This window comes from Thunnus albacares, chromosome 5 (assembly GCF_914725855.1).
Source record: "Thunnus albacares chromosome 5, fThuAlb1.1, whole genome shotgun sequence".
Lineage (NCBI taxonomy): Eukaryota > Metazoa > Chordata > Actinopteri > Scombriformes > Scombridae > Thunnus > Thunnus albacares.
Window position 1 is genome coordinate 19,559,987 of NC_058110.1, and position 18,039 is coordinate 19,578,025.

General features: G+C 40.4%; 1 protein-coding gene across 1 annotated transcript; it reads left to right on the plus strand.

The window, feature by feature from the left end:
- Positions 1–935: 935 nt before the first annotated feature.
- si:dkey-32e6.6 (extracellular matrix protein 2) lies at positions 936–18,039 on the plus strand. Its single transcript, XM_044351460.1, has 10 exons — positions 936–5,451; positions 5,579–5,733; positions 5,888–6,082; positions 6,286–6,517; positions 6,962–7,077; positions 8,806–8,938; positions 9,022–9,179; positions 9,403–9,542; positions 16,313–16,639; positions 17,450–18,039. The coding sequence occupies exons 1-10, from the start codon at positions 5,247–5,249 to the stop codon at positions 17,619–17,621; spliced, it is 1,833 nt and encodes a 610-aa protein (XP_044207395.1). The 5' UTR covers positions 936–5,246; the 3' UTR covers positions 17,622–18,039.

Here is an 18,039-nt window from a genome sequence, read left to right on the forward strand (position 1 = left end):
ACGGTGGTTGGAACCAAAGATCTCAAATTTGGACTCATCAGACCAAAGCACAGATTTCCACTGGTTTAATGTCCATTCCTTGTGTTCTTTAGCCCAAACAAGTCTCTTCTGCTTGTTGCCTGTCCTTAGCAGTGGTTTCCTAGCAGCTATTCTACCATGAAGGCCTGATTCACACAGTCTCCTCTTAACAGTTGTTCTAGAGATGTGTCTGCTGCTAGAACTCTGTGTGGCATTGACCTGGTCTCTAATCTGAGCTGCTGTTAACCTGCGATGTCTGAGGCTGGTGACTCGGATGAACTTATCCTCCGCAGTAGAGGTGACTCTTGGTCTTCCTTTCCTGGGGCGGTCCTCATGTGAGCCAGTTTCTTTGTAGCACTTGATGGTTTTTGCGACTGCACTTGGGGACACTTTCAAAGTTTTCCCAATTTTTCGGACTGACTGACCTTCAATTCTTAAAGTAATGATGGCCACTCGTTTTTCTTTACTTAGCTGCTTTTTTCTTGCCATAATACAAATTCTAACAGTCTATTCAGTAGGACTATCAGCTGTGTATCCACCTGACTTCTGCACAACACAACTGATGGTCCCAACCCCATTTATAAGGCAAGAAATCCCACTTATTAAACCTGACAGGGCACACCTGTGAAGTGAAAACCATTTCAGGTGACTACCTCTTGAAGCTCATCAAGAGAATGCAGAGTGTGTGCAAAGCAGTAATCAGAGCAAAAGGTGGCTACTTTGAAGAAACTAGAATATAAGGCGTATTTTCAGTTGTTTTTCACTTTTTTGTTAAGTACATATTTCCACATGTGTTAATTCATAGTTTTGATGCCTTCAATGTGAATCTACAATGTCAATAGTCATGAAAAGAAAGGAAACTCATTGAATGAGAAGGTGTGTCCAAACTTTTGGTCTGTACTGTATATATATATATATACTGTAACTGTACCTCATTTACAAATTCATGTTCACATTCCTTGGTTAGTAATAATCCTCTCCACCACTACAAAGTACAATGTTGACTATTTTCCTGGACACCTCAGTTGCTGTTTTAGTTTAGAGGGAAAAGATCCATGGCTGTCAGGCTGTCACTTTCTTCCTTTCAACCAAGACCTTTGCCTTTACCACCTTCAAAGGGGGTTACACATACTTCAGCCCACCATAATGCTACCTTTTGCCCTTTGCAGTAGTGAGAAGTGGACCAACTAGATCTCCCCAAGGACACTCCATGCTTCTCTGACATGGATGGGATGAAGGACAAGTGCAACTGTCTTGACTGTTTCATGCCACTGACAGCAGGGGACACTCATCAACCTTTAAAACAGTGAAATGAAATTCCATCAAGACACACTAGTATCAGGGTATTGTAGAGTATGACAAAGTAAAACACATAAGTGTACTGTATTTGGTGCAATGTCAGGGCAGGTTACAGGAGACTTTGGTTTTACATATTAAAATACTTCTGTGGAATAATTGCATAAAAAATTAAATGAAATGCACCACAATTTATGTAGAACTTAAAAAGTATCAGATCCAAAGGTCAGTATATAAATTACAATGAACACACCCATTACATTTCCTTCAGATGCACTAATAACTCAGTCAACTCTCACCCATTTGTTGACATCCTCCCACAAGTTTGACCAGTGGTAGGATGCCAATACCTTCTTCAGTGTTTGGCGTCTGCCCGGATGACATCCAGTGGCAAGGTTGTTTTGGCACTCCTTCAGGACATTACAAGCTTGATCCATGTTACACACCACCAAGTGAAGTTTGTCCTGGAGCTTGTAATACAACTCCTCATCTGAAGCAGCAGGAAAAAACAACATTCATTTAGTAGTGTGTCTGTACAATAACTGGGTAGGTTAGGCAGTTCAAGAAAATCCTGTGGCCTTGACAAGTTGTAAATATGGGTTAAATATAACAGCTATTAGTGGTAGTACTTGGAGGGAAAAAAGGAAAGGAAGAGGGGTTAGACAGAACACCTCATAATAAACAGACAACCTATAATGTTCCTGACATCTCAGTCTTAACAAAGGCTTTATTCACACTGTTACTTAACTTTCACCAGGTTTTTTTTTGATGCCTTGTGAATCACTGCCTCCTTACTCTCAGGATTTGTGAAGGTGACGGTGAGATTGTACACACCATTCATCAATTAGTGTTTTATTTCAGTATAGAAATTCTCCATCATTATCTTGGTGAAACTAAATGTAAAAAATCTTAAAATCTGATAGATGATAATATAATGTCACATAATGTTAACACACGGTGAAAATTAATCATATTGTGGCAAGTTTATAGTTCTTCATTAAAGAGCAACAGCTAAAGACTGATTTACACATATAAATTAATATTACTCCTTTTTTAGTCACATGAAAAAAATATAACACAGCACCTCTGGTCTCAAGCTGAAAAACGAATAAATTCTCAATAGAAAGACACGCACTTTCACCAAACAAATGAACATAACTCATGGCACAAAACTTATGAAATTAAAAGTGCTTTAATGTTAATTTGAATTCATCAAGCAATTGATTTTGTAAAGGCCAATATTCTAAGTCAGATTTATTAGCTAGTTAATGTTAGCTAACATTAGCTAACAAACGAAGCACACCTAGCAAGGAGGAGTCGTTTCATCACTGTGTAGCGCGTGAATGGACATTTGTGCCACATTTGAAAACTCTAGGTGCAGTTAGTGTAATGGTGAATGGGCAGACCTTCATCTCTTCCCTCTCAGTTTCACAGGTTATCAATCTGGGTGATGGAGGCACTGGTATTTTGGTGTGTTGTTATTTAGCTAATATTTCATGTGTTTTCAAGGTACATTTTGTTTGATTTTTATGTTAATTCAATAATTTATTACATGCAAGTTACATTAAGCTTGTAGCAAGTTTTGCTAGATTTATAACAGACTGGAGCTTCTTATGCATATGTAATTGAGGTTAGTAACAGACTACGTTAGTAAGTTAGCTAAACTGTGATAATACCCTAACTAAATCAACTCTGCGCCCAATAGCTAATGTTATGTAACATAATCTATTGTTTTTGGTATGGTGACCAGGTGTTAGGTAGATAGCCACAGCAGGGCACCAAACAAATGGGATTACAGCCAAGGTGTTGATTTTATGCCTTTGTTGTTTTACAGTTAAGGGTTAGTTTATAGCCTACCAATGCACAATTAATAATCAGAGGAGGTTTAAACATTTCATTTGAATGTGTGATATTCCCATAACATTAGCTATTATTAGCCCTGTCAATCATCATAAAGCAGCCTCGGATCGAAATAAAAGGAAGAGAGAAGGAATGAAGAATACAGACTTTGTTAACAATATGAATTTATCCTAAGCTCAATATTTTCAAGGGACACTTCACCTGCAACTTTTGTTTTTTAATTGACTAAATCACCAACACTTGTTGCTGGGACTCTTTCAGAAGCTAGTCCAGCAAGCAGCAGCAGCAGCTGCAGCAACCATACACATTTTCTTTGGGAAACGCAAATATTCTACGAAGCAAATGTTAGCACTAAATGAAGATGGTAAACATACCTGCTAAACATCAGCATATTAGCATGCTGACTTGAGTATTTATCACAAAGCAAAGTACAGCAAAATACAATCTCATAGAGTTGCTACTTTGGCTGTAAACTCTTTTCTTGTTTTAGTTTAATATAATTTTTGCCACATTTTAACAGATAAGTGTGATGCATGTTATATGGCAGTGGTCAGACAGTCTAGGCCATGTTTATTCTGAGTAAGAAAATAAGTTGCGCTAAGATTGCAGAGAAAGGACAATAGGTCACAGGAGGGATGGTAAAAGGTGCATTGTGTCCTAAACCAATAACTGGACCAGAAGGAGTTCTGTATCTTAAATATTTATGTCTGAGATCCAGACGTCAGCACCCTTCTCTATAGCAAAATATTCCAGGGTGTTGTCAAACTGAGGTTAAGGATGGGGTTGAATGTGGTCAATGGATTACTGCATGTCCCTGTCAAAGAATTAAATGAATTACACGTTAGTGTACATTTGGACACGTCACTATTTACTTTGGAAGAGCACATCAGGACTTAAGTGTTTCTGTATTTAGTGTTAAGTTGTTCAACGTACCATTTGGTGTCTGGATCCTTCTGTCGTCTCTGTCTCATCAGATCATTGCCAGTTGAGCGAGAAAAAAAACCCTTCATCTGGCAATGAATTAATATATAATTTTCACATAAATGTCAATCACAGAAGCTGTTGTCTGAGACGTGACAACCTGCACACAAAATTTGACAGGTTTTATGTGTATATGTGGTAACTGGGCAAATAAAGAAGGGCTGTCAGCAGGTTTCACTCCACAGTGAAAATCCCAGCTAGACTTAACACTCAGCCAGTGGCACCTGCTTGGCTTGGTGTTGAGTGTGAGGATGCACACACACCAGAGTACATGTGTAAGCATCACAGTGTATGTAGTGTGTGTACAGACATTATGTACTGTATGTACAGAATGTAAAGATGGGCTCATTGTTCATTTTTCAGTGGTCATGTGTGTTTTCATACATAGTTGCTAGTGGAGCTTGGCCAAACACGGTTGACTCCGATCTGAACTGTCTACCAACCCCGTCTCTTGTTGGAAAATGTCCAAGATCAGCATAAATAACATAGATCACATGATGATGTCCATAAAGAATCTATCACAAGTGTATGACACATATTGTGTACCAGTTTATATCTGCTTCTGCTGGTCCGTCCCTCATCTTCTCCACAAACCTTTCGCTTTCTACCCAGTGTTAGCAGACAGTTATAAAAGGGAGAGGAGACAAGGAGGAGCAGGGCGGGTCTGTGTATTTTATGCTACGATGAACGAGGGCCTTTATTAACAATGTGAGAGTTTATTTTTTTGACCTCTCCGCCTCCTAGATATTCCTTCCCATCCTCTTGCTCTCTCTTCATTTCAGCATTCTCTGAGTTGAGAGAGCATGTCCAATATGTTTAAGTACTGCTATTGGCTGACTCAAAACAGAGAAACTTAATCACAGTTTTTACTCCCAGGGTTCACAATCTCAAATTCTAGGGTTTTCTGGAAATGTTTCCTCTCATGTAAACTCTCATTTTGACTCGCTCTTCACACTTGGCTTGGCGGAGTTTGTTCCCTTCGGTCTGCTCGCTCTTTGGATTTGCTTGATCCTTGCTTCAACTCTGAACATCTGCAAGTCTTGGACTACACTCTCCAACTGAAATAACTCAAATTTAATAAACATCCAACAATGCCAAGAACATGGATAATGCTCCTTTGTTTGAGTGGCACAATTTTATCAGGACAAAGCCAAAACTCTGCACGTGACATAGAATCACACTTGGAAACTTCTTCTAAGAGACCGGAGTTAGAAACAGCAGTCATTCATCCACCAGGAATTGATACAGGAGTGACACTGTTAGATACACATGTTTCGGGTACAACTTTCCCTGCAGGTAAGCTGCTGTTTTTGTCTGCATGCTCTTAGCTAAAACATGTTTTTATACCTGGAATAGTTTAAAGCACATACATCAGAGTGTCTGTAATTGCTTTTTTAATACTCTGCTTTATGTTTTTGTGAAGAAGAGAGTGAGGATGAGCATTTACAGGTGGAGGCAGAGGAGGAGAGGAAGCAGCAAAGAATTGATTTTACAAAGATGGAGGCTGGTAGACAAAAGAGAGGTGCCTGGGGGAAGAGGAAACATGCACCTACAGTGGAGGCCAATGCATATAGAATAGTATGACCACACACTTGATTTTGCTGTGTGCATACAGAAATGCACATTTATAGATAAAGATAAAACAACTGCACATGTGATCTTCCATAAAAGCCATTTATCATGGTCATACTCCGCTCTAAGGTGTATGTTGATTTGCTGCTGCTCATTGCAGGCAGGTTTGGGGCGACCCCTAGACGGCTGGAAGAAAAGAAGCAAAGGAGAGATGGAAACCAGCGCTCTCATGGCTGTTCTTAAGGAACTTCACACTGAGTGGAGGCGGCTAATGGATCAAGGAAAAGCAAAAAAGAAGGAGGAGGAGGAGGAAGAGGATGATGATGATGATGATGAGGAGGATGAAGATGACGATGATGATGACGAAGAGGAAGAAGAAGAGGAGGAAGAGGTTTCGATTTTTAGTACAAAAGCAGTGCCTTGCTTTAGTTAATTGAATCACCCAGTTGAGTTAATGAAGCAATCTTCTGTCATGTAATTTTTTCACTTTTTTTGTGTCAGGAAGAGGAAGAAGAAGAAGAAGGAGAGGGAGAAGGAGAAGGAGAGGAAGAAGAGGAAGAAGGAGAGGGAGAAGGAGAGGGAGGAGAGGGAGAAGGAGAAGAAGAAGAGGAAGAGGAAGAGGAAGTGACAACTCAGTCTCCCAGCAATCAAACAGCAACATACACCAACTTTACAGAGTCTCCTCTCAGCGAGTGTCAGACTACTGACAGAGAAATCAACTGCAGGGGCATCGGCATGACTCACCCGCCAATCATCCACAACCTGGAGGCCACAAAGCTGGACATGGCAGGTGTGTGTGTGTGTGTCTTTGTTGTGTTGGTAGCTTCATCAAACAAAATGAGCATTTTTGTGCTTAGTAGGGTGATACAAATAAGAAGTGGTGTCACAAAAAGCGATACAGCAGTGATATTGATTACATAAGAACTGGTTTATTATTAAATTTCTTTAGGTTGCCAGTAGCCCTGATTGTCACGTTGATTCCACAAGCCATGTACTTTATTGATTTTTAAAAACCAGTCATAAATTTAGGTTTATTCATGATTTTCTGTCACGGTTACTTCAATGTCTTAACAGCAGTACATATAATGTGGCGGGAAATACTATAGATCAAGATAGTGAATCATTAAACTGAAAAATTACATGTTGCTTTACTTCCAGCAAATTTCACTGATTAGACTGATTATATTATTTACCTTAACCCACTACATCACATATCATATCATCTGATTATAAGAGAACAACATCCAAAGCCTCACTCCAGATGTTTTCTCCGGCCTGCCAAACCTGGACACACTGGACCTGAGCAAAAACAAGCTGGATGATGAGTTGTTCAGCCAAAACCCCCTGTCTGTGAGTAACACTGTGTGCATATTACAGCTTTGACCTGCCACTGTCCAACAATACTGTATACTCCATCACTGTCACAGTCAGATATTTAGTCCTGTACTCATCTGCATTAATCACACCCACGACATTCTGTATGTTTAATCATGTTTGAATAATTGCCTTGAGTATGAAGCATGGGATACAAATAATGATGTGAAGCACCCAACCAAGCCCACCCAGTAGCACCTGACTGCAGAGCTGCTGCAATGCTCCAGTAGTGCCTGCTCCACCCTCAGGCAATGAATGTCACAACTGCACCTTTTTTGTTTCTTATTGCTGCTGTTGGTGTGTGTTTGAGGTTTTATACTTGCAAAATGTTAAGTTACCATCAGCATATTTTTATGGTAAACTGTCATCATGTGGCATCTTTTCTCTTCTGTGACTGTCCTACCAGACTTTATTTGCCTTGAGAAAGAGAGACAGAGAGACAGACAGAGAGAGAATGTGTGTGTGTGTGTGTTATGTAAAGCATCGGGAATTCAGGGTGACCAAGTTCTTTTGTGCTCTGTATTTGAACTAAGAACTTAGGTGTTATTGATATGAACCTTTCAATAAAAAATAAGTGACACTCTCTACAGACAATTAACACTTTTAGGCTTACTTCTCTGATGGTGAATTGCCTAAAAAAGCTTTATGTTACACCAAGAAACAGAAGATAATGATACATGAATTTATAAACCCTTAAATCTAAAATATTATGTTTTATAGCCATATGCTGAATTGTATTTCTGTTTTTAGTATTTAGTAATTAGTATTTAGTACTAGTATTAAATGTCCACTGGATGTTAGAGTGCCACATTTACGTTCAATTATTTTAGCTATCAAGTGTTAAATGTTGAACGTAAAACCTCAACACACACACACACACACACACAAGGAAAACAAATGCGTATCTTAACCAATAGGTTACCTGAGCAGCTACCTTTTTCTATAGGTGGTGTAGTTAAGCTTGTGTAAAACTGGTCTGACGTTGACCCAAACAACTCCCTCTGGTGGAGAATCAGCAGCCTGCTAAATGTCAATGAGTTTTATAAGCCAGTTTTATAAGCATCTTGCATCTAATTAAAATAAAAAGCAGGATGCATCCTGTATCATTACAGTAATATAAGAGCACTGAAAATTACATTAACTAATCCACTCTAAGAATAACCTTTGGTCTAACCTCAAAATGTCCACAGGCCAAACACAGATCCTGACCACACTGCAGCAGCCTACCACACTCTGACCAATCATTATACACCACTTTCAGCATACTCTCACAGTATTGGCTGGATAGACCTGTTGGAAAACCAGCTGCAGCCAATGATGTGGAGAGTGAAGTGAAATTATTTTTAGAGGATTTTTTATTTTTTATTTTCTGCTCACATCCCCGTAATGACAGAGGACTGATGGACTGGCTAGAGGGATACTGCAAAAGATCCAGTCCACTGCTTTTACTTGACACACATCAACCACAGAAGCTTTCAATGAGGAGCCACAAAGAGTGGCTTTACTAAAAATACAACATGATAGATGACATGGAAGAGATGCACAGATTTGTCATTCCCTCATTTAGTGTATTTCTGTGAACTCTGTGTTTGCATCCTGCTTGGCGAGACGGGAGGGAAAATTATGGATTTCGAGACCAGTATCCATTTTGTCTGTTTTATCTTCCTGGCCTGGTTACCCCTCTTTTTGTTGTGTGTTATATAGAACTTGACCTCTCTGAAGAAGCTGAACTTAGATGGCAACCAGCTTACCAGGATCCCGATGCTGCCGCCATCTCTGGAGGAGCTAAAGATTAACAACAACAAGCTTAGTTCACTCAACCCTCCTTGTTTCAAAGGTAGGAATTGTGTCTGTGTACATGGAAGAGACACAAAATCTGTATGCAAATAATGTTAATGATATTGATTGTTCCCTATTGAGGTCTGACGAACCTGTTGAAACTGGAGCTGGAAGAGAATAGTCTACATGACGGCAGTGTGTCACCTCAAACCTTCAGACCACTAAAAAGTCTTCTGTACCTCAAGTTGGACAATAACCGCTTTCGATTACTGCCCCAGGGTCTTCCCCCCTCTCTGAAGGTATGCTGATATCACTTTACTGAATCCTGTAATAAAACCCTCCTTAAAATGTTAAGATAATCTACAGGAGGCAGCTGGGATTCACTATTTTACTCAGGGCCACTTCAGAAAGCCAGACACTGACTTGATGACTATTTATGTTACCTTGATGACCCAAATCATGCAAAAGTCCTGAGTGAACAAACATCCATTTCATCCCTGTCTTTCTGTGTCTTACTTTTAGGTGCTGAAGATGAATCAAAATCTGATTGAAGAGGTGACAGAGGAGGCAGTGAGGGGCTGCGTCCATTTGAGAGTGCTGGATCTGAGTCACAACCTGCTGCATGAACAAGCCATTGCTGACCGTGCCTGGATCCGTCTCAAGTACGTCTATCTATCTATCCATCCACACATCCAATGAGAGCTACTAATTCCTCAAAATAATGTTCTGTAGTTCCTTCATCAGCCACAAGAGGGTAGACTGCTGTTATTTGGAGATGAGAACATTTTTTATATATTTTTTTGTTCAAGCAGTTATCAGTTTATGCTTGTGGCACTTAAAAGATTTGAAAAACCTATTTCCATTTACAGATTAGCACTTTTCTAGTCAGATCATCAATACTTTACTATTCCTATCATCAATATCAATATCTCAGGCTATGATTCACACATAAAAATGCACATAAACACATTCCAACACAATCCAGCTCAGTCCTCACAGTAGCTCCTTTAGCATGGCTGTCAGTATCAATATTTATGACTGATGTTCTGACACATACTTTTTCTCTCTTCTTCTTCCTCTCTTTCTTTCTCTCTCTCTCTCTTTCACACACTCAGACACACACACACACACACACACACACACACACACATGCATGCACACATATCACAGAAGTTTTGACAGCTGACCATGTGTACTTAGATGAGCAGGTGTGTGAGTGAGATCTTGAGGGCAACTGTATGCCTGAATATGTATTTGTGTATGTATGCCTCAATGTGTCTGTGAGGGTGTGTGTGTGTGTGTGTCTGTGTGTGTGTGTGTGTGTGTGTGTGTGTGTGTGTGTGTGTGTGTGTGTGTGTGTGTGTGTGTGTGTGTGTGTGTGTGTGTGTTGTTTAAATATAGTGAATTCCAGTGGGTTTTTCTTTGCTCCCTGGGATCCTTGTGAACCACAGTGGGAGCTTCAGGGAAAACTGAGGAAAAGAAAATGCAAAAGAGAGAAAGAAAGTCAGAAAAGAAATGGAAAAAATTGGAGAGAATATGGATTGTACTTTAAAATGACTGCATGAAAGAGGACGCAGAAATATAAAATTGAGAAAATAGGAAAGTTAGACAGAAGAAATGATGGGATTGTGTATGCACAGATGGAAAACAGAACAACACAAAACCTTTTCCAGAGAGGAACAAACAGATTATGTGAGGACAGGAAGAGACAACTCAACCTGACCCTTGACCTCATTAGTGGCGATATCAGCAGCCTTCCCATAGGTCCTGTAGGCTTATTAGCAGGCCCACTATCTTAAAAGCTTACCACAGCAATGCATAGACAACAGAGTGTGAACAAATTCAACTTGACCTGAACTCCACAAACACAGCAGGATAGCATGATACCTTAAAGGGCAAAAGTCACTAACGAGATCCGGCATCATTTTCACACTGAATAAAATCTGATCCGCGTTGAACCACTGGTGGAGAAAATATCTACATCATGTAACTCAGCAGGGGTGTGTGGAGAAATAGAAACAGAGGAACAGAATGAAAAGCAAATTGCTTAATGATGAAATAAACTGCAGTGTGCTGGTTTCGATTAGCAAAGCGCCTCTGTTCCATGTTAGGGAACTAGTATTATTGTTGCCTCCTGCTTGGAATTGGAGGTGCGAGAGGAGAATAATGGAGTCTACAGAGAGCTGGGGAATGGAGCCTGGACCTGGTATTTGTTCATCTGACTGCCAGCATCTCTCCTCATTACTTTGTTAATATAATCTCATGTCTATACTGGGTGTTTGTGTGTATGTGTAGATGCATGAATTATATAAAAGTATGCAGAGCTTCTGTTTTCCCTGTTTTTTTGCTTGCAGTAAACTTATCCCAGATCTGTCATTAGTTTGTGCTCCTCTGGGTGTGTTTACGGTCGCTGCCAATGTGTGGACAGCATACAAAGCGTGGACACATGCATAACAACTGTGCATCCCTATGCATGGTTCTGTCTCTCAAGGTACATGCGTATTACGTGAGCAGAATCTGGAGTAGCGTACAATTAATGCTGTTGCATTAAGAGCCATGAAATTAGTTATCTCTCCTCAGGGGCACAACTAACAGCTTTCATCTTTAAAGACACAGATGCACACATAAAAAAAGAAATACACACACACACACCCAAGCCTGTTTGCCATCTACTCCCGGCTCTTTATGAAACTGTCAGTTCAAATAACAGTCTTATCCGCTCTCCCTCTAGTCGATCAAAACTTCAAACTGATCACATCACTGCTGCAAGCCAAGAGACCTGACTCCAGTCACCACATGTTTACTGACAGAGCCGCAGCATGTGTTAAGTAATTTCATAAATATCACTCCTTTCAAAAAATCCAAAGCAATAACATTTCATGAGTAACATGTTTTCAATTACAGTTTTTAATTTATGCTGTCAAACATTTTATTGGGAAAATGATCGTTATCTTGACTTTTTCTCTTTTAATGCTGTGTGGTGCTCTCCAGCTTAACATAACATCCTTGTAAATGTGTCACCAGCTTCAAATATATCCAGTAAAACTACTGGCACAATATTAATTGATAAGTGACACAAAAGTGGTGACTTAGCTCATTTTATTTAGTTTTTAAACAGAAAGCAATTTTTGCTGATTGAATGATTCTTTTTTTTTGAGTGTCCATGTGGTTTTTATTAGTTGTGTCATTTTGACAGTGAGGCTGTCCCTGGAGAGAATCTCTTTGTAGATTTATCATAGCTGTGGGCTCATACTGACTGCATGGAGGCACAGGTTCAGTGATCATCACACCAAAGATGTGTGCGTTGTGTTATGACGTGTCTGAGCCTGATAGAACCAGCACAAATTGGTTTCGTAATAAGCTTACATAAATGGGAAAACAAGCACACGGCACTACACAAAAACTCTGTGCCAACAATGCTGATGCATCACACTGAAGTCAAGTGAACACCGCTGACTTTAATCTTTGGTTTATATTTTTGGTTTCCTTTATGGTTGCAAATTATATTTGAAATGGCAGCATTTTTAGTCTTACAGTACAGTATGTACACTACACATGCATACAAATACCCACTGTGGATGTGCCATATAGACTGTAGTACTGCTGCAGTAAATTATTAAAGTCATATTCTATGTTCAAATGAATGCAAATGCGCTTCTGTCTGTATTCAACAGATGTGACAAATGTGCTATCTGGAAATAAATATTTCCAGATATCAGCTTGTGTTCATAAATTCAGTGCACATGGAGGCCTGCAGCATAATGACATGATATAGCTGAAGCCATCTGCCATCATCAAGCCTGTGCCATCATCCATCCATCATTCTATTTCTTTAGTCCAGTCTTGGTCCGTCTAGCCTGCTTGGCAGAGCCGCTCTGCCTGGCTACGTTACCTATCCTGGTTAGGTTGCCAAAGTGCGTAAGCCAGCTTGTGTAGTGCTGGCACGGTGGGCTCAGCAGACAGGGAACAGAGTATATGTGAGTATTGTACTGCTATATGTGCAGGAGAGCAAGACAAAGCTCTCGGTGTGCTGGTTACCATTAGAACCCAACACCCTTAGGATGAGCAGCCCATCAGATTGATTACTCCTGGCCCTGCTTTACAGAGACACACACACATTTGTGCACACAGAAACTTCTGGTTTTGTGTAATTGCTGTGTGCCTCGCTATAAATGTTTTATAAATTAAGTAATAAAATGTTGCGGTGTGTGTGTATGTGCCTATTTGTTTGAATATATTAGTATCTATTTGTGCATTTGCATTTTCAAATTCATATGTTTGTGTTTGTAATCATCTTTGTTTGTATGAGCATTTTTATTTTTTGTGTATGCACTAATCATGTTGCAAGTTCCTGCGCATGCATGCGTGCGTGTTGGTGTGTGCATGTGTATGTGTAGGTGCTAGTGGCTGGGAGTGTAGAGGGAGGAGGACTGTAAGAAGAGAGGACTGTATGTCCCTCTGCTCATTAATACCATGTGGAGCTCTAAACAGCAACGGACTGCTGCTGAGCTTACTGGCAAAGATTTAGAATATAAATCAGCAGCACACAACTGGTCTGAACTGGTACTGAGAAATGGATGGAGCGATTTATTTTGAAGGTTTAAAAATTCAAGCAGAAACCACATTTTCACAGCAATCCATAACTGCCAAAATATGTGTAGGTTAAACAAAAGGCCTGCAGTGTGTGTTGGCTCGTGTGTTTGTGTATGGGGCTTTTTTCCTATCTTTATTCATGAGTGTGGTCTTTCAATTTGAGAACATGATTTATTGATTTCACATTCAGATTTTGTAATGTTTTCTCTCAAACCCTGCCCTCGCACTTACATAGCCCCTGCTTGCATTTAGATTTGCTCTGCTTCTGCTCAGACTGTATGCTGGCATTCAGATGTATTGTTGCTTGCACAGATTTCCTGCGCTCCAGCTTCAGCCCTTCTCCTTGCACTCAAGCTGCATCTGTGTGTTCATGAAACGTCTACTCTCAGATTTCAGCTCTGCTCTTAATATTAATTTTTTTTGTGCAACAACCCTGTCAAAATTCCCCAACCACTAGAAGGCCAGGTGTAGTGTTGACCAATTAAAATGATCTACACCTCCTTGCGTGCCCATTTGCTTTACTTCTTAGAGCGTCCCATATGAGAATCCTGTCCAGGATGGACATATAATAGTAGCCATTTAGCACACCAACAGGAAGCTGGTTTGCTATATGACTACTATTATATGTAGCTAGTATACTAAAAAGTACAGGCACTGGTATATATATTAACTGTCCTTTTATTCCAAAAGTTGTATAAGTAAGCAAGGGAAGTACATTTAATAAAGCTCTGGAGGGTGGGGGCGGATGAACCCAGTTAAAGAGTAACTGCCCATATGCTTTGCAAGGACCAAGGATCAATTCATTGGTCAACACTACACCGTTCTATTGGTTGGGGAATTTTGACAGGGTTGTTGCACAAAAAATCGAAGAGCAGAGCAGAAATCTGAGAGTGCACAAATGCAGCTTGAATGCGAGGACAGGGGCTGAAGCTGGAGCAGGAAATCTGTGAAAGCAGCAATACATCTGAGTGCAAGCATACAGTTTGAGCAGAAGCAGAGCAAATCTAAGTGCAAGCAGGGGCTATTTAAGTACGAGGGCAAGATTTGAGGGAAAGCATTACAAAATCTGAACGTAAAATCACTAAATCATGTTCTCAAATTAAAAGACTACGCTCTTGAATAAAGATAGGAAAATAGCCCCATATGTGTGTGTCTTCAGTTAAATCTGTCATTGTGCTCACTCCCTTGTGTCTTTACTTTGTTTTCAGTAAAACATTTATAACTGTGTTAATGTGATGTTTTATTACACCTCTGTAAAGCAGGACCTTGACCTCTCTAGGGGGCCTTGTTTGACCAAACTGAGGGAGGAAGGACTAATGCTAACCATGACCTTTACTGTGATATTGACAAATGATCAGAAATTGCTTAGTCAACCAACGTTTTGATTTATTAAAAGATGTTAACCCCTTCTTTTTTTCACACACCATCTTCCTCATCATTCATCATTATACAAACCTCACAAAAACACAGATGATTAATGTAACCTGGAGTTGAAAGCTCAAGGGAGGGGAGTTAATGCAGAGGTCTTAAGCCTTGTTTATAGACACGGGAGGCACCGTGGTGCGGGCCTCGGCAGATGGCACGTGAACTATGAGCATGCACAGAGGCTTTTATGGTCAACATGACTATTGAGGGGGGCATGAGGCATACAAACAAAATATTCTGTGAATAAGCAAGAAGTCAATGAGTGTTACTGTCAGAACGTCATTATCTAACATGGCATGCTGAAGAAGAATTTATCTGCTTATGGCTATTAAAACGCGACGCAAGAGGAGATGGTCTGTCTGTCCCTTATATGCAGAGAGAGGTCCCGATGGGGAATATAGACGTATTGTTAGGCCGATGCCTGCTATTGAGGAGGAAATGTACTTCAGCTACTTTTGCATGTCCACATGCAGCACACGCCTTGTTACAAGTATTCAGAGGTGCATGACCAAGCCCCTCAACAGCTTGTGGGGCCTCCATGCTTGACATGAAAGACACAATGACGTCATTTTTAGTGCTTGCACCCTCGTGCCAGGGACACTGTGTCAAGCATAAACCTAGCTTTACTGTAAGTCATCTTTACGAGTAGCAGAAATGCTGAGGCACTGAAAATCCATCAGACAAATGCCAGTAGTAGCTTCTCCCACGTCCATAACACTCCATGCGCTCTTTTCTCATTGGTTCCAATTTCACTTCACTGTGTGGTCATTGGCTCACCACTTGAGGGTGTTCTGAGCCCATTGGCTGTTCAGTGTGGTCTACAAATGGCGGAAGAACAGGACAGGAAATGAGCTTTCTCTCCTGCTGCGAGCTTGTGCTGTAAACTCACAACAGCTGTGCAGGATCTTCTAAAAAAACACTGAGCCCCTATACTGTACTTTAGCCTCAGACCCCACGTATCGTTTGTTCTCTTTTCCCGCAAACCAAAAAGAACATATGGTCATTCATTCTCTTTCCCACAAACCAAACATTTTCTTGCCTTATCAGCCACAAATTCCATCTCAAACTGACATTGTGCCTCCCAAGGCCCCATAATTTTCTACCCTGCTGCTCCCCTTAACTCCCCACAACCTAGCCTCCCACTCTGCACTCCTGACTCCCTGCCTCCCCAACGGCACCATGCAGGGGTCCAGTAACTATAAAACATGAAGGCCACAGTGAAAAGCCTTGGAATCAGAGTAGAAGTGAGCATTATTACAAACATTCTGCGAATTTGGTGTTGGAAACTGACCTGCCTTTATAAAAATATCTAAAAAAAAAAAAAAGATGAAGGAAGAAGAGTTTTCTTTAAAAGGTCTTCTTGTTGATATCTCACTGATACTTGTGATTCTTCTATGTGTTTCCTCTACCTCAGAGCCCTGGAAGCCTTGGATCTGTCTTACAACCGATTGACCTCAGTCCCCATGAATCTGCCTCGCCGTCTCAGTAACCTGACACTTGAGCACAACGACATCAGTTACATCCCTGCCTTTGCGTTCCGCCACCTGCGGCCCGGCCTGCAGTCCCTCCGTCTATCCCACAATTCCTTGAGCAATGAGGGTGCAGAGCGAGTTTCTTTTGTTGGAACATACCGCTCACTTAGTGAGCTCCTACTGGACAACAACCGCCTGGGGGAGGTCCCTCTCTCTGTTCGACAGTTTAAGAAACTGCAGGTGCTGAGACTGGACAACAACAAGATCAGGTAGAACTGCACTTTCCATACAGTCAATTTTTATTTTTCAAATATGATTTTTATAATACAGGGATAAGCCACTGCTTACTTGATACCCAATCCTGGCCTAATATCATTAGCTCTGCTGGTGCAGCTCCCCTTGGAAATGACACAAGGAGCTTGGCAAAGAAGCAAAGAAGGAAATTGTGGTACTTTGAATGTCTTATGCAAATTTATTTATTCAAATCAACATTTCAACAAGTCCTCGTCAGCATAAAGATGAAGACAAAGACTATTGTTGTCACAACAATTTTTATTGTTGTATGTGAACTGTACAAAACACTGTGTACCCTTTGATCTAAAACAGTAAATCTGGTGACCCAAGAAAGGATTATGCCATTTCCTTGACCTTGTGTTTGTCATCATGGTCAGCAGCCAATATGGGGCTTTTATCCTATCTTTATTCAAGAGCGTGGTTTTTCAATTTGAAAGCATGATTTATTGATTTCATATTGAGACTTTGCAATGCTTTCTCTCAAACCCTGCCCTTGCACTTAAATAGCCCCTGCTTGCGCTTAGATTTGCTCTGCTTTTTGCTCAGACTGTATCCTGACACTCAGATATATTGTTGCTTGCACAGATTTCCTGCTCCAGCTTCAGCCCTTCTCCTCACATCAGGCTGCATCTGTGCACTCGTGAAATGTCTGCTCTCAGATCTCAGAAATCTGAGAGCAGACGCACACAACACAGCAGGCAACTAATAAATCAGCACTTGCGGTAGGAAGGTGAAGAATTCAGTATGTATGTCTAAGTTTTAGTTTTTGTATGTTGTGGTTTCAGGCTGGTGAGAGGGTGGGGAGTATGCCACCCTAGTAATTCCGGCTCCATCTTGGCTTCAGTCCACTTGGAAAATAATCTGCTGGAGGTGGAGAGGATCCCCCCAAATGCCTTCTCTTGTGTCGTTGATGCTCAGGGACTGGTCCTCGATCCACAGCAGGGACAAAACAAATAGGCCGCACAGTGGGACAGAGATACATGCACAGACAAACACAATATATGCATGTATATCATCATACAACTATACTTTTCTTTCTTTCAGAGTTTGCAGAAATAAAATCTTTATCAAGTATTTTGATCAGTCACTCAAAGCTATCATTTTAACATCCCTAGATCTGTCTTTTTCTCTCAGATCTTATCTTTGATTGGAAAACTGACTGTAATGTTTTGATTTATGTATATTAAAGCAAATGAAGAGTTCATTTGCAAAACAGATATCTCCATTTAAATTAAATTTCATTAAGCATGTTTTTTATTGTGCATTCCAGGTAATCAAACTGTATCAGGTATCAATCAAACTGCAGCTGGGTTGTTTTGATTAAATAAAAAGAGCTCATAGTAACTTACGAAAATTAAACTTTATTGAAAAAATG

Bases quoted from the DNA above. Each gene is read 5' to 3' on its own strand.
- si:dkey-32e6.6 (XM_044351460.1), top strand. From the start codon at position 5,247: ATGCCAAGAACATGGATAATGCTCCTTTGTTTGAGTGGCACAATTTTA. The intron at 5,452-5,578 runs GTAAGCTGCTGT...GTTTTTGTGAAG, and splicing joins GGGTACAACTTTCCCTGCAG to AAGAGAGTGAGGATGAGCAT. The intron at 6,518-6,961 runs GTGTGTGTGTGT...TCTGATTATAAG, and splicing joins CACAAAGCTGGACATGGCAG to AGAACAACATCCAAAGCCTC.